The 16,554-nt window shown below is 37.7% G+C and overlaps 1 protein-coding gene across 11 annotated transcripts in view; it reads left to right on the top strand.

The window, feature by feature from the left end:
• The window catches only part of WDR17 (WD repeat domain 17), a 108,243-nt gene that overhangs the window by 75,402 nt on the left and 16,287 nt on the right, over positions 1-16,554 (top strand). For all 11 annotated transcript variants that reach the window (XR_006817466.1, XR_006817468.1, XR_006817464.1 and 8 more), the window contains 11 exons: positions 208-372; positions 2,563-2,765; positions 3,752-3,901; positions 3,987-4,117; positions 4,411-4,536; positions 5,553-5,708; positions 9,532-9,596; positions 12,119-12,251; positions 13,055-13,146; positions 14,203-14,302; positions 15,292-15,431. Coding sequence is in view for 5 of the 11 variants with exons in the window: in XM_045998156.1 (XP_045854112.1) it covers positions 208-372; positions 2,563-2,765; positions 3,752-3,901; positions 3,987-4,117; positions 4,411-4,536; positions 5,553-5,708; positions 9,532-9,596; positions 12,119-12,251; positions 13,055-13,146; positions 14,203-14,302; positions 15,292-15,431 (1,461 nt within the window). In the remaining 6 variants the exon portion in view is untranslated. The remainder of the gene's footprint in view (positions 1-207; positions 373-2,562; positions 2,766-3,751; positions 3,902-3,986; positions 4,118-4,410; positions 4,537-5,552; positions 5,709-9,531; positions 9,597-12,118; positions 12,252-13,054; positions 13,147-14,202; positions 14,303-15,291; positions 15,432-16,554) is intronic.

The following is a 16,554-nucleotide window of genomic DNA, read 5'->3' as shown; positions in this document are numbered from 1 at the left end:
TCTCTTGAGAATAACAAACAAAGATCATTGAAAGATCATATCCACGTATTTTCTTTACAGAGAATCCCTAGTTGGGAGAGTTAAAGCATCTCAAGCTGGTGCAGCCACCAGAGAAAATTGGGAGACCAGGACTGTGACTTTCTGTTATTGGTAACAAATAATATCAGTATTTTTTCATGTTTTAATGTGCCATTGATGGTGTTTCAGAGACATGATAGCCACTGGCTGTGAAGATAAAAATGTTCGTGTCTATTATGTGGCCACCAGCTCTGATCAACCACTAAAAGTATTTAGTGGACATACTGCAAAAGTGTTCCATGTTAAATGGTCTCCTCTGAGCGAGGGAATTCTTTGTAGTGGTTCTGATGATGGGTATGTATTTTTGGATTCTAATTTTTTAGTCCTTAAAGTCATAAGCTTATAATCTTCTAGAAATGTATATACTTATATGATCCATCTTATGGGTTGAAATGTTTTAAATATGTGCATATAACCAGGATGTATAAGCAGTTAACAATTACCTAATTGCCTTTAACCATAATAAATTAAATTTTGCCATGCTTATGCTATCGTGCTCATGATTTCTATTTCCTTACTTGTTTTGCTTATTATGGATGCTTATTTCTATCTTATTAGCAACATAGTTAACAGAAACAAAAATTTCAGAAGAATCATTTCAGAAAGCGAAAAAAGATCTGAAACAAACAAATCTCTGTAAAATATAGAGAAGACTTTATTTTAGGTAGTGTCCTGATACTTAATATGGAAAACAGCTGTACTCTGTTTTCATTAAGAATAGAAAGCAAGAAGATAATCATGTATTTTTAGCATGAAGAGAATTTATTTAGAAATGAGAGTGATTTAACATTTTTTTCCTGGGTTTGTGAAAAAGTTACTGAAATTTTGTCTCTATTTTATATTCAAACAGGATAGATTTTGCATAGTACAGTTTGGTCCCTATTTGAATATGAGATAAATTTAGGTAAGAAAAATCTTACTTTATGCAGATAGAAATCATAGTGTATAGTATAGTAACAAGTTTAATATTGAATAATTAACTCTTTTCATCTTAAAATTTTGGCATCCATCCAGATTTCCTAAGCAAATTGTGAGAGTTCTGTGGGTTATCACTGGAGATGTTGCTTACAGTAAGGTTATCATGTCCCAGTGAATGAGTTGACTTAGAGATTGATTGTCTCTTAACACAGACCTCAGAGTCTGAATGCTACTGCTACATTTTAAAAAAGTATAATTTTCAACCATTGTCTAAGAAATATTTGTGATAAAAATAGCAATAAGATTATTTTACTTAATTACGGTAATGAAACTTGGAAGTCTTCTGTAATTCTGGTTATTGATATACCTATATGACTATATAGGTAATATGCTATCTAGCACCTTTAAATAATGCTTATATACAATGGGATATATAAAGCTTTTTCTATGTTTTTAAAATTTTTTTATTATTCTTTTTTTAATATATAATGTATTATTTGTCTCAGGGGTACAGGTCTGTGTTTTTAATGTTTGAGTACAAAATATAATGTTAGCCTGATGTTTTCCTAATCTAAATTACATCACAAAGCAAGAGCGTCTGTTCTAATGAGTGTCCCTTATGATAAATTAAAGTATTTCGATTCACCTCACTTTAACATTAGCTTACTTATAAAAACTTGGTATCAACCAAAACCAATTCAGTGCTAACATAAGGATTTAGCACAAAATTAGGTTGTGATATGCCTAGACACAGGTACCAGGATAAGGGGAAAAAGAAGGAAGTCTTTATAGAAAGCAGAAATAAATATGCCTTAAAGAAATGAAAAATACATATATAATGTGTCTCCTTTATAGTGCAGTATAATCTTTGAAGTATTAATATTTTGGCATTGTCAGGTTGATGTAAGTCTGTAACTAAAAATTATTATGAATTATCCAAGCAAAGTTGGAATTTGGAGGTCTTAAATTGATTTTTGAGTTCAGATTTTTTTCAGTACAATTTGTATTTTGTACAGTTGGTAGATTCAAGTAATATTATGAATCCAGTTATATTTAAATTTTGTACTTGATTTTAGTGATTCCACACCAACTAGCCAACTTATTTTATTGACCAAAACATGAAGGAATGATTTACTATTTGATAAGAGCATAAAGATGCATTGATTTTTCAAATAATACCCAATGTACATGGTTATATTTTCATTGATTATATTTTCATGATTTGCAAATAACGTGAGTGTTGTTAAATTATTGTATCCATATTATTAGTAATATTTTTTGGCTTTATCTGTTCTGGATATTTTACTTTAAGAAAAATTTTTTAGGTCTGTAAACTGTGAAATGGTAGATGTAAGATCAGTAGTAAAGGACCAGTTAAAGTAGGGAAAAAAATATAGCCTACTTATTTGTTTATTTCCATCTGCTATAAAGAAAAGAATTATAACATACCTTGAAACTTAAAATGCTTTTTAAATTTACTGAGAAGTAATTGTGCTCCTCTAAGAATGTGCCAATGCTTTCGACAAATTAGAACATGTATTGTAATACATGATATTCTGTTTTCAGTTCTGTTCGAATCTGGAATTATACTCAAGATGCGTGCATAAACATTCTTAGTGGCCACACTGCGCCTGTGAGGGGATTAATGTGGAATACCGAGATTCCGTATCTCCTCATATCTGGCAGCTGGGACTACACTATAAAAGTATGGGACACCCGAGAAGGAACCTGTTTGGATACCGTTTATGATCATGGTGCCGATGTATATGGTAAAGTGTTTTCATGCACTTTTAAATTTTGCTTTATTAATGAAGTTTATAATTTCTGAGAAATACAATGTTTTTAAAGAAACCTTCACTGTTTCATTTTAAAATAATATTTTTCTTATTAAAACTGTACTTGCTTATTATTGGAATATCAGAATACACAGAAGATAATCCAAAATGTCATGAGGAGTTATTTGTGTTTCCGTGGGCATGCACAGACATGCCCACTCGTATGGCTTGGATTTTTTTCCTTCCTTTACCATCACTCCAGAAGGAGGTTGTAAAACAGGAAATCAGTGATAAAGTAGATGTAACTTATCTAGCTGTATCTCTTCTAGCTGTATCTATCTTCCTGTATCTCTACTCTTGGATATTTAGGACAATGTTTTGCTTTTTAATGTAATAGTAAGTCTGTAAATACGATTAAGCTGGGTATAGAAATCAGAGTTCTTGTCTTTTGCATGTCATTGTCATTTATAGCCCCAAACCTTGATGGGCATAAGTGGTGAATTAAGAAGGCAAAATGGTTCCTTAGAGAAAGTCACCCCACTCTAGCCACTTGTGTCTGTATACTTTACCTCAATGGCCTTTCAGCTGAGGCAGAGGGGCTGAGTGTGGAAGAGAATCGTGTTTCTGGATGTTCTAAACTGGAAGGTCCCAATTCTCTTTCTTCTCATAATTAGAACTTCCGTCCGTCCGCCATTTCCTCACAGATTACCATGACGCCATTGCTAGCTGCTGAACCAACTGAAATGGAATTTCAGCATTTTCATCCAGGACCATTAGCTAATCATTATTCAATTTTGTATTCATACTTATAGAATATGCTAAATAATATATTCTTGTATCATTCTCAGCCAAAAAAGAAATGCTGATTCAAAACACTTCTATATAACTTCAATTCTGTAGAAGTTTTTTGAGGTACACATAGGTAAATAATATTTTTCAGTGTTTACTTTTTGTTAAAATGGGTTTCTTTTTCCCATCAGGTTTAACATGTCATCCCAGCCGCCCCTTCACTATGGCTTCTTGCTCCCGTGATTCTACAGTGAGACTTTGGTCATTAACACCTTTAATCACTCCTTTACTAATAAATATTCTGGCAGACAGATCTTGGGAAGAAATTATCGGGAACACCGGTATTGAAAATATGCATGTATTAGATTTTATTTTTAAATAATATCTTAAAAGCAATCCTTTCTCACTGAATTGTCTGTTCTTTAGATCATGCTATAGAGCAAGGCAGTCCTCCTCTACTGTGTGGTAAAGTGTCAAGAGATATTAAACACGAAATAGAGAAACTAACTGGTAATCCTCGAGCAAAAAAACTAAGATGGTTTTCAGAATGTTTATCAGTGAGTATTATAGGAGTGAAACGTGAACATTTTCCCTTAGTCAGAATGAGTCATTACTGCTACTGTCGTTATCACATATTTACACTTACCATCCCAACTCAGTGGTTCCTCTGAACGTGGTTGGTTCAGAGTAAGAAAGCAAATGGAAACCAGGAACAATAAATGAGATATATTACTATCTTGTTAATTTTCCAACTTAGATATATGCCTGCCTCGTATTTTTAAAGATGCAAAATTCTGTGGGGTTTCGAATGCATTATTTTATCTTTGGTTATTCTGTATCAACCTTTCAGCCTCCAGGTGGCAGTGACAATTTGTGGAATTTAGTGGCTGTGATCAGAGGACAGGACGATAGCCTGCTTCCTCAAAACTACTGTAAAGGAATAATGCATTTGAAACATCTGATTAAGTTTCGAATGGTAAGTAAAGTATGCAAGGATCAGGTCCTCGAGCAGAAATTAGTTTTGCCTTTTCATTGTTGAAATTCAAAAATTATTTTGAAAAATGTATAGAATTAGAGTGAGTAGACTGAAGTAAGTGAACACTGAGGAGATAAATGTTGTAAAAATCAGTCATGAGACTCTGAATTATTTGAGACCAGATTGAGGCAGCCATGGTTTATAGGTTGAATCTCATGAATTTCTTCAAAGGTCTCTTGGAACTCCTTGAAATGCTTTACCCTATTACTGTATGACCGTGACATACGGACCACTCTGACCTTAGTCTCAGAGACCCGATAGACTGTATTCTGGGATATGTTTTATTAAAACTGGCCATATTAGAGCTCTTAATGAATTTCATTACAAAATTATCAGTTACTTTATGCCTGGAGTGATAACCAGTACCAACAAACCAGTGCTGGGACCAGAAAGTGGAAATGGGTCTTATATTTGCAAGGAAATATCATGGTTAACTTAACCATTAGAGCATGAGAACTGGGCCAGAGAGGGGGATTTGAAGGTCAGACGAAACAGTTATTTTCATAAAGGAGGACTTTCTGTAGTCACAACTCCACTGGAAGACGACAGCTCTTACCTCTTGCCAGTACAGGAGCCAGTTAGAGTGAGCCTGTCATTTTTAATTTTTATTACAGATTTTTGTGTATTTTTTTCCAGTGATTACATTATCACTCACAACCTTTTGGGCCCTGCATTTCTTTTATAACCACAACACCTGGTGAGTTTTAAGGACAGTGGGATTTAGCCTCTCCCTGCCCACACCAGACACATCCACTTTTTTATCCCACACCCACATCGAAATATTATAGTAGGAGAGGTATCATATTTTATAGAGAAAAAGCATTGATTTTTAAAAGTATTTAACTTCCAGTGCTACATGTTTTTAAAATACATGCCCCTGCAATGCTTTTATAATCATCTGTTATCACCGGCTCTTGATAATTAAATTTAGAAAATTTTATTTTCTTTTTAACCAGTCTGAAGCCCAAGAATTGACAACAGTCAAGATGTCTAAATTTGGTGGTGGCATTGGGGCCCCCACTAAAGAGGAAAGGCTGAAGGAAGCTGCTGACATACATTTGAGATTAGGACAAATTCAGAGATACTGTGAACTGATGGTTGAACTTGGAGAGGTAAATGCTAAAAATCACTGAGTTTAACAGAGTATTCTAAGTATTGGTGAAATGCTAAATATTACGCTTCTCTTTTTCCAGATCTGTTTGCTTCTCTGCCAGTTTGATATCAGGTGTATATCTGAGAGATACTTCTCAGAGTGAGATCCCCCAGATTAACATAAGCATTACATGGGAACGTGTTAGACAAGCATGTCCCACCCCAAACCTACAGAATCAGAAACTCTGGGGATGTGGCCCAGCGATTTGTGCTTTTATGAGCCCTCCGCATTATTCACATGCATGCTGAAGGTTGAGAACCACTGCCCTAGGGTAGTATCTTTGATACCCCGTATCAAACTCAGCAACATTGGCTGAGTTGCACACAGTGGACTTCCCTTGCCCCTTGCTAACACTGTTTGTCATAACGAGACCCCGCTTTGGCCAGAAGAGGGTTTTCATTGAGGATTACCTAGTGAAAGATGTTTCTAAGGCACATCTTGATTGTTTTGAGGACTGATTCAACAAAATACAGTTTTCAAAAAGATTAAGATGAATCTATCCTATTAAAATTCAAGATAGTGGTTCTTTTGAAAAGTAGGTGGCAAATAAAATAGAACAAAAGGGAGAAGGAGCTTCTGTTTTTCTTTTTTTTTTTAATTTTTATTTATTTATTTTTATTTCTTTTCAGTGTTCCAAAATTCATTGTTTATGCACCACACCCAGTGCTCCATGCAACATGTGCCCTCCTTAATACCCACCACCAGGCTCACCCAACCCCCCACACCCCTCCCCTCCAAAACCCTCAGATTGTTTCTCGAGAGTCCACAGTCTCTCATGGTTCATCTCCCCCTCCGATTTCCCCCAACTCCCTTCTCCTCTCCATCTCCCCATGCCCTCTGTGTTATTCCTTATGCTCCACAAGTAAGTGAAACCATATAATTGACTCTCTCTGCTTGACTTATTTCACTCTGTATAATCTCTTCCAGTCCTGTCTATGTTGATACAAAAGTTGGGTATTCATCCTTTCTGATGGAGCATAATACTGCATGGTGTATATAAACCACATCTTCCTTATCCGTTCATCCTTTGAAAGGCATCTTAGTTCTTCCACACTTTTGCGATTGTGGCCATTGCTGCTATGAATATTGGGGTACATATGGCCATTCTTTTCACTACACTGTCTTGTTAATTTTGGCCATTCTAACTGGTGTAAGGTGGTGTCTCAGTGTGGTTTTGATTTGAATCTCCCTGGTGGCTACTGATGATGAACATTTTTTCATGTGTCTGTTAGCCATTTGTATGCCTTCTTTGAAGAAGTGTCTGTTCATGTCTTCCGCCCATTTTTTGACACGATTTTCTGTTTTTTGTGTGTTGAGTTTGAGGGGTTCTTTATAGATCTTGGATATCAGCCCTTTGTCTGTGTCATTTGCAAATACTTTGATCCAGGTGCTGGTTACCTGAGTGTATTCGGTTTGTGAATTTCATGAAATTTTTTGAAATTTATGAAGATTTTCATTTCTCTGCATGGCCACTGTAGTTCAAGAACAATTCTCCCACCCTCCAAAAAAAAAATGAGAATGGCATGGACTCATTTCATAGTTGATCATTTTGAAAAGCTCTAAGTTAGATAATTTTATAATTACAAAGCATGCTATTAAGTGTACTAATAAATAATGTAAAGTAAAACTAAGCAATAAGTCTACATTAAAATTTATCAAAATTAAATTTAACTCACCTTTTTAGTCTCCCATCCACACACTAGAGACAAATAATGAAGTACTGCTTGACCTAAGACAAAAAAGTCATTTAAAGAAAAGGAAGGGGCACCTGGGTGGCTCAGTCAGTTAAGCGGTAACTCTTGATTTTTGGCTCAGGTCATGATCTCAGGGTCATGAGATCAATCCCCGGAGTCTGGCTCTGTGCTGGGCATGGAGCCTGCTTAAGATCCTCTCACTCCCTCTTCCTTTGCCCCACCCATCCCCATTGTACTTGGGTTCTCTCTCTCTTACTTTAAAGAAATAAAGAAAAAAATTTTTTAAGGTATTGTAAACTATAAAGTGTTTAGGAGCAATATAAAAATTTTACTTCTGGGGCACCGGGGTGGCTCAGTCGTTAGACCTCTGCCTTTGGCTCAGTGTCATGATCTCAGGGTCCTAGGATGTAGCCCCATGTCAGGCTCCCTGCTCTACGGGAAGCCTGATTCTCCCTTTCCCACTCCCCCTGCTTGTGTTCTGTCTCTCACTGTCTCTTTCTGTCAAATAAATGAATAAAATCTTAAAAAAAAAATTTACTTCTGAAGAAGTTGAGATTTGTCTTAAAAGTTACCCTTTAACAAAGCTATATTAGAATATCTATCAAAAGTCAAGGATAAAAAGAACAAATAAATTTTGACAGGATACTAATTCTTCATCTTTCTTAGTTTTATACATGGGTATATATATATATATATTAAGCTATATTTAATTCAAATTTAATTAAAGATACTTTAATAAAATACCTACTTCTGGAGCTTTAGAATTAATATTCTTAATGATCCAAAACACTGCACTTACAATCCTTGAAAAATGGGAGTGTCCTTGTAATTGTTCATGGTCACCAGCTTCCATAGTTTCTGTTTCTCTGAGATTAATACTGTGAGGTTAGGAAAACATTCAATCTTTGCACCTACAAGACATGTTTTTATAGAAAAATCTTGATGATTTCAAAGTTAATTTAACCTATATTTTAACTTCTGTCTTCCATTTGCCTCTACTCTAACAAAGGCAAATTTTCCCTCAAAGCATATTTTAGATTACTTTTTTTTTAAAAAAAGGTAACATGACTCAAATAATGTAGTATTAAAAATTACCTATTTTGTACACCCAAAACTTATATTACACTCTATGTTAACTAACTGAAATTTAAATAAAAACTTAAAAAAAATTTCCTATTTAAAATTTAACCTATTATTTTCAGGCTAATTACCAGTTTCCTAGCCTTAATTTAGTAGACTTCTACTGTTTAGGAGAATCTTAATTAAAATGAAACTGGGATTCATGTTTTGATATTTCAGAATATTTTCCCTTCATTTCCCTTCTAGACTTAAGTTCAGTGAAATCTCTATTTCCATATAATTGTCCACTTGTCTTAACTGAACAATGATCATATTTAATAACATCTGATTTTTAAAATATGAAGATCAGTATTATCAACTATAAAGGAAGAAGTGACAAGAAATAAAGTTTATAAATAAACAAGGAAAGAATAAAAATAGAAATAGATGTCTTATTTGTTAAGGAGAAGTGAGACTAGGAAACATTTCGCATGTATTATTTTGAACATAGACTAGATTACCATAAAACAAATTACTCTGGGGTTGTGTCAGAAGATGAGTTAGTATGTTTTTCAAACCATATACTTTAGTTACTACTCTTCTCCTTCCCACACTCTGCCCCCTCTCTCTAGGTTTGGGATTTTCCCTGCTAAATAATACAGTTTATATATCTTACTTTATTTTAAAATGTGGTAATATTTATACTCTGTGCAATGCATCAAATAGAATACAAAAATATTCCTGGAAATCCAACACTCTAAAAACACACTAAAAACTCGTATTATAAATGTGAGTTCATTTAAAGAAAAAAAAAGTCCATTAAAAGCACAATCAGGGTGCCTGGGGGGCTCAGTCAGCTAAGCCTCTGCCTTCCACTGAGGTCAGGATCCCAGAGTCCTGGGCTCCCTGCCCAGTGGGGGGTCCGCTTCCTCCTCTGCCCCTCCCCCAGCTCTCGCCCTCACTCTCAAATAAATAAATACATAAAATTTTAAATAGACAACATGTTTTTGTTCTTTTTTTCTGTTCTAGTGGGACAAAGCCTTGTCCGTCGCCCCAGGGGTGTCTGTAAAATACTGGAAGAAGTTAATGCAGAGGTAAGCCGAGAGTCTGTGTCCAGGTACATGTTTTGAAATATGTTAAAGTGGAAGCAGTATATAAATATGATGATAACATTTGAGAATTTTTACTGTTATGTTGTCTTTAAAAATAGCTGAATTTTATGTCTACTGTACAGTGAATTAAATGAATCGGTTACAAGTCATTTTGGTGTTCTTGTATTTGACCTGACATCGGAAAAAAAACAGTAGAAGGCAGATTTTCCCCTGTCAGTGGAGGAATTGACAGATCAGTAAACATACTTACTGGTGAATATATTGCTATTGAAATTTGCTGACAGTTTCTAAGATTTTCTGGCAGTTACCAGAAGTTCACAGAATACTTACTCTATAAATAACTTTTATAGAGTCATAACTCAGAACTTCTCTCTGGACACTAATCCCTGCCATGTCCCCTCCGTGAATATAAAGGAGGTACTGATGACAAAGAAGACTGTTGTGGAGATGTATTCGTCTCTGTGGCTGCTACAACCAAGCACCATGAGTTGGTTGGCCTAGAACAACAGGTGTTTATGCTCTCACAGCCCTGAGGGCTAGAGAGGTCCATCGTCAGGTTGCCGGAAGGATTGGTTCCTAGTGGAGGCTCTGAGAAAGACTCAGTTCCATGCTTCTCCCCAGCCTGCGGGGGTTATCGGCGATCCTTGGCAGCTGCTGACTCGTGGGCGCATCACTCCAACACCAGCTTTGTGTTCACAGGGCGTTATTCCCTGTGTCTCTTTTCCCCTTTCTTTGAGGATACCAGTCATATTAGATTTATGGTCTCCCTTAAACCGGTACAGCTCCATCTTAACTGACTACATTGGCTAAGACCGTAATTCCAAATAAAGTTCCGTTTGTAGATATCATGGCGTAGTACTTCAGCATATCTTTTGGGCAGACACGTTTCAATTCACAACATAAGACTGCTTTCTGTTCTATTCTATTCTGTTCATTCAGTGAATGTTTATTTAGTTAGTCCTCCCTTTGTGCCAATCGCTGCTCTAAGCCCGTGGAGTACTATTTAATGAGTAAGTGCCTTCCTCCTGGCATTAAAAAGTTTTGATTTTTCTTTCATGGCACATGATTTAGAAGTAAATTCAACTGCAGTTCACATGTACAAATAAAAATCTGTCAGAGGTTAAGCATCAAATGCAAAAGGATTAACAAACTTACCTGCCATAGGAATGTAGACCGTGCGCTAGCCCCCACTTTCCCGATGTTGAGTTCATCAGCACGCTGGCTCCAGCCCTCACACTGTAGGCTCCCCATCTTAAGTCCTAAGAATCCCCAATAATGCTCAGTTTCTGTACCCTCACTGCACAATTATGTTGTTCCCTCCCACTGAAACCTTAATAAAATCGAATTAGCGATGATTATTTCACAAAACCATTTTGTTTCAACTTCAGCAAAAACTATTTCATTATTTTGGGAAACCAACACCTGATATTCTCTGCTCCTTAATTCACATGTTGGCCAGAAAAAGGTCTCCCCACAACGCCCAAGTTTGTGTTGTATAAATCCAGCCGTTCAGAGAGATTGAGTGGCAGTATCTCAGTCCCAGTCCCTAGGAAGGGGATATTATTCCTCTAACAAGGAAATCAGGGTCAGGTGGTTAAAAACATAGTTGTTGAGGAGAATGTCAGAGACCCTATGAATGGAAGACTGTTAACAATAAGCTGGGCCAAAAAAAAAAAAAAAAAAAAAGTCTGCTACACCTATCCAAAAATTGGCAGTTGTAATGTAGTTTAATGCAAATGCCAGCATAAGTTAAATAGACCAGATTAGTTTTTAACAAAACTGTAAGAGTTGAATTAATTTGGTTGGTCATTGGGAAACTACCTGGGACTTAGGAAAAGAGAAACATAGACAGGATACAGAGAGACAGAGGCAGTCATAAGTAAACCCTTTATCATGTCCAAGATCAGGATCCTGTTTTCCCCTCATATACCAGGAACATTATTTTTTCTTAACGACCTTGCTTGGGGTACTCATAATATTCTGTATTACCAATATTTATGCTTTTATATGATCTTTTTTAATGATTTTAAACTACTTATATTTAGAAACTCTCCATTCACGGTTGTGCTCAGTAAAACATTTAGCGTTCTACTGTCTGTGATGAAGTAGACACCCCTGGATGTATTAATGCAGGTGAAAGTAGATATCCCAGCACACATACCTAGTTTGCAACTTACTTTCAGAAAGCATACTGCTCATTGTAATAGATAAGCTGCATTCATTTAAAGACCAAAATGTTCAGTGCACTTAAAAATATGAAAATACGTAGTATTCTAAGAGAAAGCAAGTATCTGTAGTATTTATTATTCCAGAAAACTTTTGTCTTCCATATCTGATTTGATTATAAAATTTGAGTCTTTTAGAAAAGTGATATGCAAAAGGGCTTTATGAAATCTACCACATATTTTGAATATTTGGATGTTTTAGATATTTCAGAAAATCTTTCTCCGAACTAGAACCTTGAAATTAGCATATTATAAAAGAAATTGTTCTTATTTTATTAGGAGAGCGGATCAGTTAATCCAGGAAGACAAGGATGATGTCATTCCGTACTGCATCGCCATTGGTGATGTGAAAAAATTAGTCGACTTTTTTATGTCAAGAGGTCAGCTTAAAGAAGCTCTGCTTGTTGCACAGGTACAGCTGCGTGACTGCGCAGGCTCCGTGCCCTGGTGGGTGGGTGCGTGGGTGGAACGAAGGCTGTGTTGACCGGCCGCACTTGCCGACACGTGATCCCGCTTCTTGGATGGCTTGGCCTCCGCCCACCTCCCAGCTGTCTCCACCCACATCGCTGTCACAGGATCTGAGCACATCGAGGGTAGTTTAGACCTACCAGCACCCCTGACGTCTGAACTTCTGTATGCTGATGAATGTCAGATGTGCTTGAGCAGATTTTTCTAGTAACCATGTACTTGTTACAAAGGGAGTTCACGGTTGTTGTTGTTGTTTTTTTTTCCCAAATTCTAAGGGTATCTCCAAATTGTATAAATTTCAACCATGATTTGAGTAAGTGGTTGATCCTTGAACACCACAGAGATTAGAGGTACTGAACCCCCACCCAGTCATAAATCCACATATAACTTTTGACTCTTCCAAAACTTACCTGCTGATAGCCTCCTGTTGACCAGAAGCTTACCGATAATGTAGTTGACTAACATGTGTTTTGTATATGTATTGCATGCTGTATTATGATGATAAAGTCAGCTAGAGGAAAGAAATGTTATTAAGAAAATCATAAGGAAGAGAAAATACATTTACAGTGATGTACTGTATTTACTGAAAAAAAATCTGCATGAGGCAGACCCATGCAGTTCAAACCCATGTTGTTCAAGGGTCAACTGTACTTTGATCAAAATAAAATTCTGAAAAAAAATTTTTTTGAAATTGGTCAGCTATCAAGAATTAGCTAAAAATTAATTAAAGATTTCATTAAATTCTAGGCCGCTTGTGAGGGAAACATGCAGACCTTACATGTTTCTACACCGAAAGGATCTTCGTCTTCCGATGATATCTACAAGGAGGACTTTAATGAGTGAGCATTTCATCCCTTGTGTGGGGTCATATTTTCATGGTTGGCTTCCATGTAGGAGGTTTTGAGAGCCATGAAGTTCTCAAAAGAAGGCTTGGCGGGGTCACCTCGTTTCTCACCACGGTCACACCCTGTCTCGGCTCCTCCTGCGGAGAACAGGGCAAACGTCAGGCATGGGGACGCAGCCTATGACATTGTGTGCCCCTTCCAGAGAAGGAAAACGCATTCAGTAGAGAGATCGCAAATAAAGCACCTAAGTACTTAAATACTTAAAAACTGATCAGACCAGTTTAGGGAAGGAGGGGCTGTGAAAATACAGGTGTGCTGTTTATGAATGTTTCACTGTAAAGTCAGTGTGGATAACTGTTCATTGTTCATAATCCCAAGACCCCAGAATTAGTGTTGGGAATAAAATTTATGCTCCTTTTAAAGAAGAAATCCAGCGACATATGCTTTTATTTTATTTTACTTTTTTTTTTTACATATGCTTTTAAAAGAATTGGAAGTTAGAATTCTTCAGCCTTTAGACCTTTGTAAAATCTAATAATCTACTTTCCTGTGCCACCTCTATTGGCTCCTTTTATTGTTCCTGAGAATTGGATATTTAAACTTTAAGGATGTTCATCCAGTAAAAAAAAGAGTCATAAAATGTTAAACAAATAGTGTTGCGACCAGCATACTCCTTCCTGGTTCTCTGCTGCTGTTCCCTGCCATTACTAAGCTGGAACATCCACCGCCTGTACTTGGTGTCACCACTAAATTTTGAAAGTTTTCGTTCACTTCTAAGCTTGACTGTCCCTATAGCTGAGTTATAAATGATTCAGTGTAGGATGGTAAATTCTGAAAGTTAAGCTTTTCTTCTGACATTTGGCAGTGTGGTTTGTCTGCCCCACCTGCTTTCCTGATTTTTTTTACCAAAAATCAGACTTTATACTCTAATCAAAGATATCAAATTAAATCTGATTTGATCCTTTAATCAGCTTATTGTTCAAGGGCATTAGTCCATTCTGTGGTGGAATCCTTGTGTTTATGGAGAATATATGCTTTTATCTCTTCTAGACTCCTGCACAAAGTCAGTGAAGAACTAGCGGAGTGGTATTTTCGGGACGGGCGGGCCATGCTAGCCGCGTGCTGCCAGCTAGCTGTAGATAACACCGAGGTACATTTCGCTGTCTGTGGATGAGACACTCTTAGGACGCGGCACGGTCTTGGAGTGGAAAAAATGCAGCGCCTTCTGTGTGAGATTTGACTGTGCGTGCTTTCCAAGCCTGAGCTCCCAGGCCTTATAAGCACACATGAACTCTAGAGACTATGTGATCTTTTTTTTCCCCCCAATTTATTTATTTTTATCACAAGACACATGTTTATAACCACCTTACTTTAAGTGTTTCATCCTATGTGAGGGGCAGTAGTGTGGTAAAGGGAAGAATCTGGACTGGGACTCAGCATACCTGACCTTGGAAAGCACTTACTTTTAAGTACTCTTTGGTATATTCTGTTTTTAAGGTATTTTTCTGTTTGACCCACTAATCTAAGAAGAAGAATGTGAAGTAAAGATGGGTTCTATTTTGCGTGTATCCTTAGATATGGTATATTTAAGGGGTAATTGATAATCATTGCACACTACTGAAAAAGCTTTTAAGAATTCACATTGTTTTGTGATAGATTGAAGAACATGTGGAGGATATGGCAGAAAGACGGTTATTAATTACAAAGATAATACTAAGGGTTTTTTAAAAAGATTTTATTTATTTACTTGAGAGTGAGAGAGAGCATAAGAGGGAGAAGCAGACTGCCCGTGGAGCTGGGAGCCTGATACAGGGCTTGATCCTAGGACTCCAGGATCGTGACCTGATCCGAAGGCAGTCGCTTAACAAACTCAGACACCCACGCGCCCAATACTGAGGGTTTTCAACTTAAATTCTGACCTTATAAAAATTTCCTCTCTGGCCCTTTATCACAGGCTTTTCCACCTGCAAATTGCCTTTGTACTTACATAAGAACTTCATAGGAATATGACATTCAATCCTTTGGAAGAATGATTGATTATAGGTTAATACTGCTTTACCTACTTTATGAGGTTAGCGGGGAATGATGAGCCAATGCTGCATCTATGAAACTGAAGCATTTATTTTGTCATTGAGCAAGCGTGCTATGGCGTACCTGATCCGCGGGAACGAGCTGGAACTGGCCGTGTGTGTGGGCACCACGCTGGGCGAGGCCGCGGCCCCCGGCACCCACTATGCCCTGGAGTTGTTGGCAAGAAAATGCATGATGATTCCCACATGGTAAGAATTTCCAAATTCAAAGAAAGATTCTACAGTGATGGGATACCTTTTTTAAATACTGTAAGTTAGTTGCATTTGGTGTGTATTGGGAGAGCATAGCATCTCCTTTCTCTAAATTACTAGCAGAGACTGGGGAGAAACCGGGCCATCACAGCGAAGTGACAGTGGGAACTACCCTGGTTAAGGAAGGAAATCTTCCATGACCCATTCTGACGCAGGGCAGGCGCACCTCCACGATCTTCCCAGCACACAAAACATCATGGGAACAAATGCACCCTTCTTAAGATAATCAGGACCACACATTCCCACATTTTAAATTCTATATATCTGCACTCATTCGTGTCAGATCTTGTGTCTTAGTTTAAAGTGTGGAAAATAAAGTCACTTTCCTTTCTTTTTCTTTCTTTTAAAGATTTAATTTATTTATTTGACAGCCAGAGATCACAAGTAGGCAGAGAGGCAGGCAGAGAGAGAGGAAGGGAAGCAGGCTCCCTGCTGAGCGGAGAGCCGGATGTGGGGCTCGATCCGAGGACCCTGGAATCATGACCTGAGCTGAAGGCAGAGGCTTTAACCCACTGAGCCACCCAGGCACCCCATAAAGTCACTTTCTGATGGAGAGTAACAGTGTGGCTTAGCCGGAGACTTAGAACAGGCTGTTCTCCCAGACTGGGCAGCGCGCCTGGACATCAACACTGGAAGGGCCCTGGCCCAGCAGTCCTCGCTCCCGTGCACAGCGCCCTGATCTCAGGGCAGGCGGTCCTTCCTCACCGAGCCGCCTCAGGAAACACACGATGCTGACAGTCAGAAGACGGTTGTTGAGTAAAGGCAACTGTAGACTTTTATCTTCTCTTTCCCCAAAGTACATAGAACCCCAAGGAGTTTCCGAGTAAACTTGCTTCTCAGGTCTTGCACCTCTTCCCGCCGTACGCCCCGTGCACACACGTGCCGCTCCTACGACGGAGCTAGACAGACCCCACTGCTGGCCTCTACAGAAGATAGAAATAGTAATCATAAGGACGGCCAGCCGACCCTTCTGCGCTGCTTACTGTGTGCCAAGCACCGTCTGAAACACTTTACGTGGAATGACCCACTAGATACTTTGCAGGTGGTACTGATTCGCCGC

The sequence above is a fragment of the Meles meles genome, chromosome 2, assembly GCF_922984935.1.
Source record: "Meles meles chromosome 2, mMelMel3.1 paternal haplotype, whole genome shotgun sequence".
Lineage (NCBI taxonomy): Eukaryota > Metazoa > Chordata > Mammalia > Carnivora > Mustelidae > Meles > Meles meles.
The sequence above is the reverse complement of the archived record's forward strand: the minus strand, read 5'-3'. Positions and strand labels throughout refer to the sequence as shown.